The sequence below is a fragment of the Mesoplodon mirus genome (genome assembly GCF_964341445.2).
Source record: "Mesoplodon mirus genome assembly, chromosome: 8".
NCBI lineage: Eukaryota > Metazoa > Chordata > Mammalia > Artiodactyla > Ziphiidae > Mesoplodon > Mesoplodon mirus.
The window spans coordinates 30488678-30503993 of NC_138984.1; the positions used below are offsets into that span (position 1 = coordinate 30488678).

The window sequence follows — 15316 nt, forward strand, 5'->3', positions numbered from 1 at the left end:
CTTGAAATACTGCAGTAAAAGTTGTATCATCGCATACTGAGGACATCACTCATGGGTAAAGAAGTTGTACTGAGTCCACTTCTGTTAATTTGTTTATAAAGTCTACATCTATGCATAGTCACAATATTTATAACAGGTAGTTCCCTCCTTTTTTGGGCTAAACGTTGAACGACAATGTGGACCCCAATTTATATGATTTATGAATTATCTATCCATTCAATTTCTTCCTTCAAAATGGAAGGAATATAAATGAATACCATCCTCTTAGTTAGGAGTCAAGAGCCAAGGGTGTCTTTCAGGCTTTTATTTCAGAGTGCTGACCCACGATGGAGTTCAGACCTTGTTGAAGGCAGCCACGTCCATGGACTGCACGTACTCGTCAAAAGCGGTGATCTGCTCCTCCAGCATGTCCGTTCCAACTTTATCGTCTTCAACTACACACTGTATTTGAAGTTTTTTAATTCCATACCCCACGGGAACTAGTTTCGCTGGAAAGAGCATCAAGAAAAATCTTAGTTAGAGAAGTCCTGTTGATGGACAAAGGTTGAAACTGTATGCAAACTCCAGATGCCAGTGTCAAAAGGCAAAGACTAAACTCACAAGAGCCCCAGACTAAGCCGTCTGCTTGAATGCTTCTGACGCACTCCTCTAGTTTTGCCATATCTGTCTCATCATCCCAAGGTTTCACATCTAATAAGATGGAAGACTTGGCAACAAGTGCTGGTTCTAAAAAAGAGTACAAGAAACAGCATTATGCAAATAATTATTTTTGCCCTAATTCAAGACACTTAACAAATCTTAGTTTGTTTCTAAATGGATCATCTCCTTAGCCACATAAAACTATAGAAAATGCACCTTGTGTTTGTCACACATATGCCCACTTTCTATTTTGCTGAGAAAGAGGTGTTTAGTTGTGTAACAGTTTCTTTCCCACAGAGGAATGCCACAACTGCTACCATAAAAACAGCTGCAGACCAGTAGCTGTGGAAGTTTTGAAGCTCCACTTCAACAGAAGGTTCTGAAATACTGACATATTCAACGAATGGGGAGGAAAGGAAATTACTTTGGGGATCAGTCTTTGAAAAAGATTATTCACATTATTAGGAAAACAATTAAGTTAAACACAAATTATAAAATGACCTACTTTTGGCTTTCTTTGACTCATACTGTGCAAGGCGTTCTTCTCTTAGCCTCTTGGCTTCTTCACTTTCCTGTAAAGAAAAAATTTAATATACTTCACAAAGCTGGTTGTTCCTCAGCTTAAGGCTGGTGGGTCCTCAGATTAAAACAAACCAGCTTTATCAGAAAAAAGCAAATCCATCATGAGCTCAGCCAAAAGATGGTGATTTGATTTTATTCATCATGTAGCCAGTGAGAATTTTTAAAAGGCAGATAATAAAGTGAAGCCAGGATTCAAACCCAGGCACTTTGGCTACAGAGCCTGTGCTTAAGCACAATGATACGCACAAATGTCAACTTATGCCATTACCTCCTCATCATCAGATCCAAAGAGATCAATGTCATCATCATCTTTACTATCTGTAGCTCCACTTTCTGTGGTGTCTTCCACATTAGCAGGGCCATACTTGCCCAAAGCTTTCTTCACTCCTGGCAGGCTTGAAAAAAAATTAATCAGCTAGCTACTATTAGGTCGGCATGATGTCCCTTTTCAAACAATACATGAGAACTTGTTTTCATTACAAGTTATCAATAGACCCCTTTTGTACCAAGAATCTACCCCTCAACATTCCCAGGTAAATGCTTTTATATGTTTAGCTCCTCAGCCAACAAACATTAGTAGCATGTGAAACACTATATTCAATATGCACAAAGATTTACTTTCAGAATGAGTATTTCTGTTTGAGATTTCATTAAGTATGCTCAGTTCCGTTCCTAGTGAACTGGAGTCCACCTGCCCAAACTTCCATCCTTGTTAGCAGTTTCAGAAGAATGGCAAAGGACTGAAAGAATGAGCCACCCCTCACCCCAGAAGTGGGTCCCCCAGGCCAGGGTCAGGCACACTGGCGCAGGCCAGTGTGGGGAAAAGCTGAATTGCTGTTGTTGATGAACTAAAATTCATATTTTGTGGCAAGACAAGAAAAATTTAAACATAAAAATTTTCTCTGCCTGTTTGGGCCACCTCCCTCCTCTATACTGTGTATCGTGCATCTGCATTAACCAGCCCTCCTGAGGAGATAACATTCCTTCTGAATCTTGAATCTTGGGCCATGATGACCCATGACCCACTACTCGCTTTGCACCTGTAGATCTGGATTGTATAAACTGTCAATAATACATTATTTAATGCACAACCTTGTCTCAAAAACTTATATGGGAAGTGAGAGAGTGGCATGGACATGTATACACTACCAAATGTAAAACAGATAGCTAGTGGGAAGCAGCTCGCATAGCACAGGGAGATCAGGTGGGTGCTTTGTGTCCACTTAGAGGGGTGGGATAGGGAGGGTGGGAGGGAGGAAGATGCAAGAGGGAAGAGATATGGGAACAGATGTATATGTATAACTGATTCACTTTGTTATAAAGCAGAAACTAACACACCATTGTAAAGCAATTATACTCCAATAAAGATGTTAAAGAAAACAAAACACAACACAAAAACCCAAAACAAAACAAAAACAAAACAAAAACTTATATGGACGGAGACTTCCCTGGTGGTGCAGTGGTTAAGAATCTCCCTGTAAATGCAGGGGACACGGGTTCGAGCCCTGGTCTGGGAAGATCCCACATGCCGTGGAGCATCTAAGCCCATGTACCACAACTACTGAAGCCACACAGGCCACAACTACTGAGCCCGCGAGCCACAACTACTGAAGCCCACGCACCTAGAGCCTGTGCTCCGCAACAAGAGAAGCCACGACGATGAGAAGACTACGCACCGCAACTAAGACCCCAACACAGCCACAAATAAATAAATTAATTTTAAAAAACCCACTTATATGCACAGAACAGTTTTCAGAGGTTTCTGATGGGCTTTTCACAGGTTATAATCCTCAGTGTGGCTTGAATAAAATTTTCTATTTCTTAGATTGACTTATTTTTTCTTCAAAATTGTCATGTTCTACTTGTTACATGAAAAAAATGGACGATTTCAGCCTCTTGGCCTTCTAAAGTCACAGAGAAATTTAGCTTACAATATCCCCACAAAACGAAAGTAGCTTGAACCCTAACTTGTCACGTGAAAACCCTGAGTTTAAGCTTAGAAAGCATTCTATTCTTCAGATAAACACAAAGATACTTTTACCTGGCCTTTTCCTTTTCGTAAGATTTGATGTGATTATACCAACGTAGGGCATGACACAAGTCGGCAGGTGGTGGGCCGGAGACTGCTTCAAATACTGCCACATCTGCTTGTGACGGAACATACCTGACAACGATGCAAAAGTAATTACACACGCCTTTAAAAGAAAAACCACAAACACCAGCCAACGAACGACAAACGCTAGCTACGACCGTCAAATTAATTAGGGGCAATTCGCCCTCTTGTTACCGGGCTACCTAAGCAGCTTTAGTTTTCTGTAAAAAAATAAGTTCTTTAGGATCAGGGATCATTTATTTGGTTCTCCGAGCTATCCTAAGACACAACTGCTACTTAGACCTCAGAAATTGCAATCGCTAACGTGAACCTACAGGTTTACATTTGTTAACTGAGCAAAGACGCGGAAAAACCTGGTGGAGTCAAGTAAGCCGAAACAAAGCACATTTTTAACCCTTCTCCCCTCGCAGTCCCCTCGCAGTCCCCTCCCTCGGGAGAGCCCTGGGGTCGGGCTTTGTTTCCTTCAGCCGCAGCCGAGGCCGCGCCACGTGGCACCACTGCTCCCGGCCCTGCCCAGACCCCGGCCCGTCAGCTCACCCTTCGATGTAGCTCTTGTCCGCCAAGTAGTCGTTGAGCACCTGGAGGCCGGCGGGACTTTTCAGGTCTCCAAAACCCATGGCGATGGCTGATAGGGAACTGGGCGGCAGCGGAGGAAAAGAGGAGCGCAGACGGTCGCTGCCGAGCGCTGAGAGGAAAAAAGGCCCGCAACGAGGCCGGAAATGCCTTATATAGAGACGGAGGCGTTTCGCTCCGATGCCCCCAGCCACAGGTTAAAAGTAAAGTACGTTAAGATTTCTCAACGTAAAAATCCAGGGCTCTTAATTAATGGCCCACAAATTATCCGCCAAGCTTTCTTTGTGTTTGCAAATCAATTAATAAAATGGGCATTGCTTAAATTACTACCTCCGAGGTTTGCGAAGACGACCGGAACCGCCCGTTGAAGCGCCGGAAATGACGGAAGACGCTTGGCCTCGGCCGCCAGGTTACTTCCGGCGGAACTGAGGCTCCGAGCCTGCCCCCTTATCCCGCCCCCGCTTCCTCCCGGCTGCTACGCCCTCCACCCCGCCCTCTGTCAAGCTGACGGAAGTTGCCGAGCTCAATCTAAACGGGAAATTGTCGAATTGTGGTTTCTAGTCCCTCCCGGCTTTCCGTTCTTCCAGGCCCGGCTGACTGAGATAACCGAGGCCGCCATATTGAATACGAAACCCGGCCTCTGAAGGAGTCGGCGGGTTGTAGACAATTCTGCAGGGCAGCCTCGGCGGCTCCAGGGAGAAGGTGAGGTTGTGTTTGGGTGAGAAGGCTGAGGTGCCTTGGTCCCCGGAGTGTGTTTATTGACGAGAGTGTTTTCTTTGGCCCAACCGACTCATTCTCCTCTTGTCCTTGAATGGGCGCCGCGTCCCACCCCGCCTCCTCGGGAACCCCCGAGAGCTGGCAGGTGAGGACTGTTAGCCAACGTCTCTGGTTGACGGAGCAGAGAGGAGGAGGGAGTCAGGAGGCCCTGGGGAGCACTGGCCCGAGTGCAGCCTTGTGGGTGACCTTCCCTTTGCAGGACAGTCCCCTTCCTGGAAAGGAGGCCGTTTTGTTTCCCGGGAGAGGACCTGTCAAGTGACTTAGGCCTAAAGACTGAGTTTTTCCCCCCAATTACTACATACCTGGTATAGTGCATCTTTGTTTGGCTGCTGTGCCTTAACAACCGTCCATGCCTCTGTTGTTTTGTTTTTTGGTTTTGTCCATAGACTGCGTTGGCTCATACTTCTTATCCTTTTCACTGGTGGGGAAACTGAAGAAAAAAGACACTTAAAAAGTTGGCCCAGGGTCGCACTGCAAATAACAAAGTTACGTTGTTTAAAAGTTTCGGGAATCTAATGCATGTACATGTACTGTAAAAACGTGGATCAGACACAGCTGTGCTCAAAAACGAATTGAGGGTATAGAAAATGTAACGTGAACTGTTTCTGATGAATAAACATCAAGTTGGTTTTTTGCGGGACGTCCTTTTTTCCCACTGAATTGTGTGTGCATCTTTAAGCAGGGTGTTGTAAGGCTGCCAGAGCACCTGCACTCTTTAAAACCAGGAAAGTAGAAGTGATGGCCAGAGAGTAGAGAGAGAATTCATTTAACAAATAGTTGTTGAATGCCTATTATAAGCTAGAGGTGAGTCCACAAGGAAGAATTAAATGGGTGACGTGACTGGGGCGTAGTTAGGATATTTTAGTTAGGCTGGTCAAGGAAAATCTCCCTGAGAAATGCCTTTTAAGCCAAAATTTTAAGGATGAGGAGGGGCCAGAAAGATCTGAAGGAAGAGAATTCCCGTCTGAGATCACAGCCCCTGGGAAGATGGGAGAGGCTGTGGGAGCAGTGTGGAAGCCAGGAGACCTGTTAGGGGGCTACTGTAACAGTCCAAGCAAGAGATGATGGTGGCTTGGAATAGGACAGTACCTTGGAGGGAGAGAAGTGGATGGATGCGGGATACCTGGTGGAGAATGTGGAGTAGTATTGTCCCTGCACCAAAAAGTGTCCGGTCTAGTTTTAGAAATTATTATTCATTAGCATTTTCCCATCTTAGAGGTGATTATTTCTGTTCTTACATGGTAACTAAATAAGTGTAAAGTGCTTATCAAAGTTTTGCAAATCTGTATTTCTTATGTTGGGGCTATGCAGTCTTCCACTTGACGCTGGGTTTTCAACAGCCTAGTCCTGGTGGATTTCCTAGCTAAAGTGGGCACCACTTTCATATTGTATTGGAGACAAACGTAATATTAAAGTTTTTACATTGTTGTATGAAATATTGCTGATTTTGATCTGTCTTTAACTTAGCAAATTCGGTTTTACCTTTATATGAATAGATTTTAATAGGACAGATGCTACTCATTCTGGAACTTGGTGGTAAGACTACAGTTGACCCTTGAGCAATGAGAGCATTAAGGGTTCCAACCCTTTGTGCAGTCGAAAATCTGTATATAACTTATAGTTGGCCTTCTATATCCATGGTTCTGCATCTGAGGATTCAACCAATCTCACATCTTGTAGTACTGTAGTATTTACTATTGAAAAAAATTTGCCTGTAAGTGGACCTGTGCAGTTTAAACCCATATTATTTAAGGGTCAACTCTGTTTGATGGTTCATTTTCTTAGGGGCACTGTGCTAGGTCTTCAGAAAAGGGAAATGACCAAAGTGCACCATTCCTGGTCAAGGAGCTTACAGACTAGAGATACTGAAATTGATTGCTAACTTACAGTTTAGTAGGTGGAATAATAAAGATATATACATATATATATATATATATACACACACACACATACACAGTGTGTGCTGGTAGTAAAGAGAAGGAGCACAAAGGAAGAGCCCTTTAAAACTGACTTTCAGTGGCTAGTACTGTCTAAATTGAATTCAGATATAACTGACATTTATTGAGCTCCTACTAATAACACATAACCTAAGAGGTATTGTTTTCTTCTATAGATAAAGAAACAGAAACTGTGATTTACCAAAAAGTCACTCACTAGTAGGTGACAGATGTCTGCAGATTCAGTATCACAAATTCTGAATTAATGAATTGTTTGAGTTATTGATGTCTGAATTAACGAAATTTCTGTGAAACTTATGCTTAAAACTTATGTATATATACTGTTTTCTACTATAAACTTTGAAATTCTTTATGTGATACATTCTGATCACATAATTTGTTGTATTTTTAAGAGTTCCAAATGAAAAATTAGATGCTTAGCCCATATGATCAAGTGAGTAGACAGAAAGTTCAGTGCTTCGCTGATGTGATCAAGTGGATGGACAAAAAACTCTAAAAGATCAGATAACTTTTCTCTCTTTTTGCTTATGTATACCTTTAATTGGTGTTAATTTATATAATCCACTTCCGTTTATTTCAGTAATTCAGCACATCCTTTAGAGAGGGCTTCTCAACTGCAGATCTGTTGACACTTTAGATAATTCTTTATCATGGAAGATTGTCCTGAGCCTTGTAGGATCTTTAGTAGCACGCTGACCTCAACCCACTAGATGCCAATAGCTTTCCCCTAGTCACGACAACAGACAGTTTGTCCAGACATTGCTAAATGTTCCCTGGGAAGCAAAATTATCTCTTATAGAGAACCTCTGTTTTAGAGCTTACTGTGTGGCAGCCTTGGGGGTAGGTACTGAGGGTAGAAAGATTAAAGAAGTTCATAATATGGGGGGGGGGTAGAACAGGCACATAAACAGATAATTGCAAATCTGTAAGATTTTCTGGACACAAGAAAATAGCACTGCAGAGTTTTTAAAGGCTTGGGCTTGTGAGCCAGCTCAGAATATCTCAGGAGCATTTAGTAGATAACTGCTCAGAACGTAGAATGTTAGAATGCATTTTAGCAGGAAATGAAGGCAGAAAGGTAGGCTTTATTTTACACAGCAATTAATGATAAACTCACTGTTCATTCTTGAAATTTATTTTACTATATAGTAGTATATTAAGTTTGATCATTTGTTTATAATTAAAAACAACAAAACTGCCCTTTGTATAGAATTAGAAGATTCAACTCTATGTGCTAGCTGCTCCTTCTTAGCTTCCTAATGATATACAGGTCAGTTAATCTGTCTGAGATGGAGTATTCTCATCTCTAGAATTTCAGGAAAAATATCAGGACTTGTGAAATGTTCAATGAAATAATGTATATATATGAAGTGCTTTAAAACCATAAAATATTACCAAAAAGTTTGTGATTGGCATTGTTTTTCCTATGATAATATAACTTTTCTTTGTTTTATTCTTAGCAATATGTTAAGGATACCTGTAAGAAGGGCCTTAGTGAGCCTTTCTAAGTCTCCTAAAGGATGTGGTGAGTGTCTTCTTTTTGAATTTGCGTTTGTGGGTACTAGACTTTCTGTCTTTGTAAATTCATAGGTTTATGGAATGTTTCTTGAAAGACCCATAATATATTTTAAACAAAAATGGAAACAGTGACCCAACTTGAATAGAATAATTTTCAAAATACAACTTTAAACATTTTATAGAAATTATCATGGAATAGAAAGTAGTAGGAATTGCCCATCAGTGCCAAAATGGAAAAAGCAGTCATTCTGCTTTTGAGAAGTGGTCTTCCCAGGAACATATTTTCAGTGGTATTAAAAGTTACAACTTAAACTGCTGTTAAAGTAGACAGCCATATTCTGTTTGGTATTCAGGACTGGAAAAGCTTTCCTCTAAGTCAATAATTTAGAAGTTTGCATCTAGAGAAATAGAAGGGAATAGTACAAAATGAGGAAAAAATTTAGATGTGAAGGTTAATTAATCCATTATCCTCTGCTGTAATAACTTGAACTCTGTTAATTTCGTTTTCACCTCAATATTTTTGATGGTCAGTTCGAACAACTGCCACAGCAGCAAGCAACTTGATTGAAGTATTTGTTGATGGTCAGTCTGTCATGGTGGAACCAGGAACTACCATCCTCCAAGTAGGCATTCATTTTAATTCTTTATTTTTGTGTATGTTCTGATTAAAAAAAACAAAAATAATTTATTTTCTTTATACTGTTCATTTACTTCTAAAATTTTCAAGATTCCTTAACAAATGCTCATTAAAGAACTATATATAGATAGTAAAATTATATGAAAATAAGTTTGATTTGAAATCTTGGCATTTAAGAGTGAGTGAGCTATCATTTATCAGTTTCTGACTTTCTAAGTGAACTGTGGCAGTTCTTTTGTTTCACTTCTGCCTTCAAATAAATTCCCATTTAGAAGTTTTAAGTTACCTAAGATAAATTATTAGTTAATATAGGTAAGTTTGGGGAAAAGGTAACCTTTGTTGTGAGCCTGCTTGATGCTTTTCATTTTTATGTAACCTTTCTATTTTTAATAATATTTCTAGGAATGTGTCCTACAAAGCAGGTAAATGGAGGGTAGTAGGTTCTCGAATTTATGCCCTAAATATTTAATTTCTCCAAATTCCTCCAGAACTAACAGAGTTGGTCATGGAGAAGACGTGCTTCATTCCATCATAAATTATTGCAGAGCTAAATGCTCTTTATTTATTTTAACAGTAATTTCTAGACTGTCAGGCATATACATGTAAACATAAATATATAACAAAATTATGTTCAATGTACAGTGGAGAGTATTTTGGCATGTATAGGAGGTGGTAGAAAGAGATGTCAGGAATATCTCAGGTGATCTCTGAGAAGATTTTAAAGGATGAGTAGGTTTTTATATGTGGACAAGGAAGCTTCAGGTAGTTTGGTATTGATGGAACATAAGGTATGTGTAGAAGAGGAGATAACAGGAAATCAGATTATTCTGGTAGAGAAGGTCTGGTCATTAAAGACAATCTATGCAATGTTGAAGAGCTTACAGTTTGGACCATCAAGAATATTCATGGCTACTAAGCAGTATGACAGTGACTGTAGAGGATGGTGGTTTGGAGAATAATAAGACTGGAATGAGACACAGAAAGAGTATATCTTGCATTAGTGGAGCAGGAAGTGAAAAGGCCTGAAATAGTGGCAGTGGGGATGAAAACAAGAGGGTATATTCAAGGGAGAGTGAGATGTAGATAGGCCTTTAGGAAGGATGAAGAGCGGAGGAGTTTTTGTGATTTCTGCCTTTGTTAGCTTATTTAGGGATGTATAGTAGGGGACAGAAATAGATTGACTTTTAACTGTCTGTAGAGTGTACACATGTGAATGCCTACTTACATCTAAAGAAGTGGAGGACTATCAGGGCTTCAGACCATCAGGGCTACAGATGAAGTTTTGAATGTAATCATATATAAATGAGCTAGTGTGAAGGCTGGGACAGTTGACCCACTGCATCTAGCACACAGGAAGACTCCATACATTTTTTCTAAGTAGTTAAAATATTGAAAATCAATGAGATTGCTTTAGAGTGAGGGCTAAGGATGGAAGAACTAATTCTAGAGGAAATTTGAGTACATTTGTAGGCTCAGAGAAGGAGCAGGGATAATTGGTAGAGGGAACTAATATCCTTCACTAAGCAAATGGGAACTGGGAAGGGAGTGAGAGTCCTGGGTGGGGTATTTGGAGCCAAAGATAGAACCAGATTATAGTCAGCTGGATGGTGTAAAGTGGAGTCTAATCTAAAGGAGGAGGGCTAGTCAATGAGGAAGTCCAGTTATGAAACCACTGGGACAGAGTTTGAAGGAGGAGTCTTTGTAGACAATGGTTCAGAGTAGAAATGGGGAGTCAAGCCTTTAGCACAGTCTGAATATGCCTCTTTATCCAGTTTCTTCCACGTAAGGTGTAGGCACAGTGAGGATCTTTAAAGAGGTAGCTTCAGAGCAGACAGGGGTTGGAATCAAGAGGAAAGAAAAGGAGGGAAATCTCTTTGAGGATCAAGTTACAGATATTTGTAGGTAGGAGTAATAAGAGGTAGGGGATGGGCTCATGTTCTTTTGTTGTTTTTTGTTTGTTTTTACTGTGTTTTAGACAAGACAAGGATGAGGTCAGGTTATTCTAGTGCAAACATTTTTTACTTTGTCTTCTAGGCTTGTGAGAAGGTTGGCATGCAGATCCCTCGATTCTGTTATCATGAAAGGTTGTCTGTTGCTGGAAACTGCAGGATGTGCCTTGTTGAAATTGAGAAAGCTCCTAAGGTACTTGATACCTAAAATTCCACACCATGCTGTAGAAGGTAGAAAACTTCAAATCTTGCAGCAGACTTTATTTAGAATCAGTATTGTTGTAGTGGAGAATCTGGTCCTGTTTACTTCTATCTATAAATTTATTTTTTGTGTGATTGATTCTCTTCATTTCAAAACTGGAAACACATTGAAGAAAGTGCTTTATATAAATGCAAGTGGCATATAATGGTAACATTTAGAAATTAAATGGGTCTTTTTAGAGCAGTCACTGTTTCCAAATGGTGTGTGACACACAAGTAGGATGTGGAGCTGCCAAGCAGCACATTAGAAGTGCTTATGCTATGCCATTTTCACTAGAGAAAAGGGTTGCAGTGAAGAGGTTCACTTTCAGTTTAATTTCGTTTTGACTTGTACAGTTTTAATTCAGTATTGCCTGCTAATCAAAACCCAGTTATGTGATGTTCTATTTCAGAGCCTCTTATAAAAAATCTCATTAATTATTAGAATAAAATTAAGAAGATGTCATTTCTAAGAGAAATGTATCGTGCCAGATTATCGTATTATAAATATGAAAACTAAAAAACTCAGTCTTCAAAAATACTCTGTTCTTTCCTGGTTTTCAAATGTATAATTTAATATTTTTATATATTGGGTTAACTTATAATTACAAATAAATACAAATACTTAGAGATTTTTGCATTGAAATTCCAGGTTGTAGCTGCTTGTGCCATGCCAGTAATGAAAGGTTGGAATATCCTGACAAACTCAGAGAAAACTAAGAAAGCAAGGTACTTTATTGTTAACTTGGCATAGTGACTTTTTTTAGAGCAGAAAATTGCACATTTCAGTGTGTAGACCTTCCCATAGACGAGAAATTCAGTATCAAACTCTGAAGAAGTTGGCGTGCTTGGCTTCTAGGAGCAGTTGGAAGTGAGTACACATAGAGGAGGTGAAGTCAGGTGTTTATGGTTTTGAGCCTACAGCAGAATCAGCATTAAAATCCCTTGTTTAGAACCTTGCTCATCTTGTGGTAACAGTGAGTTTGTTTGGGGCTTTGCTGAACTGAGATTATTGCAGTGATATTGTACTGTACTGGCACTGATTGTGTTTGGTTTCGCTTTGCATTCATGTTTTTTTGAATTAATGCCAGTGTTTTCTGAAGACCATTCAGCAACTTTTGGTATTTCTGTATTGTTAAAACTCAATTTTCTAGGTTCTCTAATGATGTTTTGTTCTGGACTCCTATAAACATTTTTTAGATTGTGTATTTAATACTACTCTTATGATAGTTATGTTGGCGTTTCTGATAGTAAATGTAAAATCCATGTTAACTATATGAGAGTATACATCTGTGACAGTTATTTAAATAGCCTATATGTAAACCATTTTGAATGTCAGCAATTTATGTAATTTTATATATTACAATTTTCTTTACAGGGAAGGTGTGATGGAGTTCTTACTAGCAAATCACCCACTGGATTGTCCTATTTGTGACCAGGGAGGTGAATGTGATCTGCAGGTATGTAGTCTAATTCCTTAAATCTTTTTGTTTTAATTTTGTTAGCAAAATTTGGTAACTCTTTCATAATCTACTTAAGGACCAGTCCATGATGTTTGGAAGTGATAGGAGCCGGTTTTTAGAGGGGAAACGTGCTGTGGAGGACAAGAACATTGGGCCGTTGGTAAAAACCATTATGACTAGATGTATACAGTGTACTCGGTGCATCAGGTAATCTTTTTCTCCTTCTCTCTTCTGAAATATCATTTGTATTCTTATTTAGTATTCACAAAATTTGGTGGAATAACACCACTGGAACGGATATCAGCTTTTATTTGATGAAAGAAGAGGGATGTTGTATTCAGTGTTCTTTACATAAGCCAGTAAAATGAATAAGTTTTCACTTTTAGTTAATATCAACTTCACTTGGATTTAAAAATCAAAATCTACAAGCATTTGTGATAACTTGCTGAGTTGTGCACATTATTTGTGCAATTTTCTGTACGTGTGTTACACCTCAAATGGAAACATTTATTATTTTTATTCAAGGACTACATTTTCCATTGAAAATCTATCTTTCTAGTGTTTTGAAAATCATTATTACCTTTGTGATAATGAATAGGAAAGGAGGTAAGTTTGCTGCGTTTGACCATTTGATGGTACATTTTTATCTTGTAGATTTGCAAGTGAGATTGCAGGAGTAGATGATCTGGGAACAACAGGCAGAGGAAATGATATGCAAGTTGGCACATACATTGAAAAGATGTTCATGTCTGAACTTTCTGGGAATATCATTGACATCTGCCCTGTAGGTGCCCTGACCTCTAAGCCCTATGCCTTTACTGCTCGGCCTTGGGAAACAAGGTATTCATCATGGTATTTTTTGTCCTTTAATTCAGTACTATTCAAAAAAATTTAAGATTCATTTTCTTCATGAGTTCTAATTGTTCTGGTCCAAGTTTTTATTTATTTGCTTTAAGTAAAACCCGTTTAATAGAAGATAAGTTGTTAAATTGAAGGATAGGATGAACCTGTGCAAATTAATTGTAATTTTCCTGGAAATAAATTCCAAAGTACTTAATCACAAAATTATTTTATTCACTTGTTCTTCCAAGGAATAAGATTGTCTTGATTTTTAAAAATTTATAGTTTCCTCTCATTGTACATTAAATTTTCAACCATGTATACGTATTATACTTTATTTAATTAGTTCTTATTCTTTATAATTACAAATCTATTTTTTAAAATCTATCTATCTATTTATTTGTGGCTGTGTTGGGTCTTCGTTGCTGTGCATGGGCTTTCTCTAGTTGCTGCAAGCGGGGTCTACTCCTTGTTGCGGTGCGCGAACTTCTCATTGCAGTGGCGTTTTCTTGTTGCAGAGCACGGGCTCTAGGTGTGCGGGCTTCGGTAGTTGTGCACGCAGGATCCGTAGTCGTGGCGCATGGGCTTAGTTGCTCTGTGACATGTGGGATCTTCCTGGACCAGGGCTCGAACCAGTGTCCCTTGCATTGGCAGGTGGATTCTTAACCACTGCACCACCAGGGAAGTCCTACAAATCTAAAATAAACATATTTATAACTTTTCGTATATATCTCTGATTCTTCTGATTAAATTAAGAAATGAAATAGATCGTTGCAATAAATTTGTATACTTTTAAGGTTCTAGAAGTATATCATCAAATTGCCTTCTGATTTTAAACTCCTACCAGAGTATATGGGAGTATCTTAAAATTCCAGGCTTTAAACCATGTGTTTGTGTATACAAAAGGTTTAGGGAGCTGGGGGCAGGGAGGAGACAGTACATAATTGAAATGTTTAAGTAGAGAGTGTTTTCTCCTCTCCATAATACATACAAATGCTACACTTAATGTTGTGTCACAGGTCTTTGAGACACTATTTTTCTTAAAACTTTTTTTTCTTTATTCTTCAGATTGGATGAGTTCTGTTGTTCTACTGTCAAGTTCATTCATTCATTCTTTTGTCATCTCAAATATGCTGTTCAACCCCTATAGTCATTTGTTTTATTACAGTTATACTTTCCAACTCCAGAATTTCTATTTTGTTCTTTTTTGTAATTTCTGTATCCTTACTGGGTATCTTTGTTGATTCAGTGTTTCATACTTCCCTTTAATCTTTAAACATGATTTTTCTTATTTCTTTGAACATATTTTAATATTCTTGTTTTTATTTTTAAACAAGTCTTCTTAGGAGTTGCTCCTGTGTCTGCATAGCTTAGTAGTCAGATAATGACTGTGCTTAAATTCTTTGAGCCAATAAAGATTTCATCCTCTGCCATTGGATCTGTGTGTGGATAGAAGAGCATATTCAGAGATAAGGCTGTTTTCAAGTCTACCCAGCTTGTACTTTACACCAGGTCTTTTGGGTCTCTGTGTTGTCCAGGAGAGTATGAATAGCCTGGGCTCTCTCTGCTCTCAGCTGCACATATGTGCAGCCTCCACTAGGAATGCTTGCCCTGACTGTGACTGCAGCCTCAGGCTAGTACTCTTGACTTTCCTCGGCTCAATGACCTCCAAGATACCACTTCCACAGACAACTTTTGCCATTTCTCCAAAACGAGTGAGCCTTGTCTGTAGGAAAGAAAGAAGCTCCTGTCTTCATAGCTTGCCCCGTCTTGGCAGAACCTCCAGTTCAAGGTGGTAGGAAAGGGGATAAGAATAGTCCCAAGCCAGAACACCACTGATTTCCACTGTTCTTACTTGAAGTTCAGGAGTTTTTCCCACACATGAAAGCTTCTCATGATATTGTGTGCTTTTGTTAGCTCTCCAAAGAGCTGAATTGGTTGCTTTTGTCAGTTTTTGTCTAGCTTTATTTTTGTTTTTGGGGGGAGGATTTGTCAAGCTCCTTAATCAGCCATACCCCAATATCTTG

At 39.3% G+C, this 15316-nt stretch overlaps 2 protein-coding genes across 2 annotated transcripts in view; one reads left to right on the top strand and one right to left on the bottom strand.

Annotated features, from left to right (window-relative positions):
- Positions 1-289: 289 nt before the first annotated feature.
- On the bottom strand, positions 290-4316 carry EEF1B2 (eukaryotic translation elongation factor 1 beta 2). Its single transcript, XM_082629771.1, has 7 exons — positions 4238-4316; positions 3872-4019; positions 3263-3385; positions 1490-1616; positions 1145-1211; positions 601-726; positions 290-488 (listed from the first exon to the last, which is right to left on the bottom strand). The coding sequence occupies exons 2-7, from the start codon at positions 3949-3951 to the stop codon at positions 334-336; spliced, it is 678 nt and encodes a 225-aa protein (XP_082485897.1). The 5' UTR covers positions 3952-4019; positions 4238-4316; the 3' UTR covers positions 290-333.
- Positions 4317-4474: 158 nt separating this feature from the next.
- NDUFS1 (NADH:ubiquinone oxidoreductase core subunit S1) overlaps positions 4475-15316 on the top strand; it is a 28093-nt gene continuing 17251 nt past the window's right edge. The window contains exons 1-8 of the mRNA XM_082629934.1: positions 4475-4609; positions 8103-8167; positions 8692-8783; positions 10832-10939; positions 11639-11715; positions 12365-12446; positions 12526-12656; positions 13104-13289. Of these exons, the coding sequence (XP_082486060.1) occupies positions 8107-8167; positions 8692-8783; positions 10832-10939; positions 11639-11715; positions 12365-12446; positions 12526-12656; positions 13104-13289 (737 nt within the window). The 5' untranslated portion in view covers positions 4475-4609; positions 8103-8106. The remainder of the gene's footprint in view (positions 4610-8102; positions 8168-8691; positions 8784-10831; positions 10940-11638; positions 11716-12364; positions 12447-12525; positions 12657-13103; positions 13290-15316) is intronic.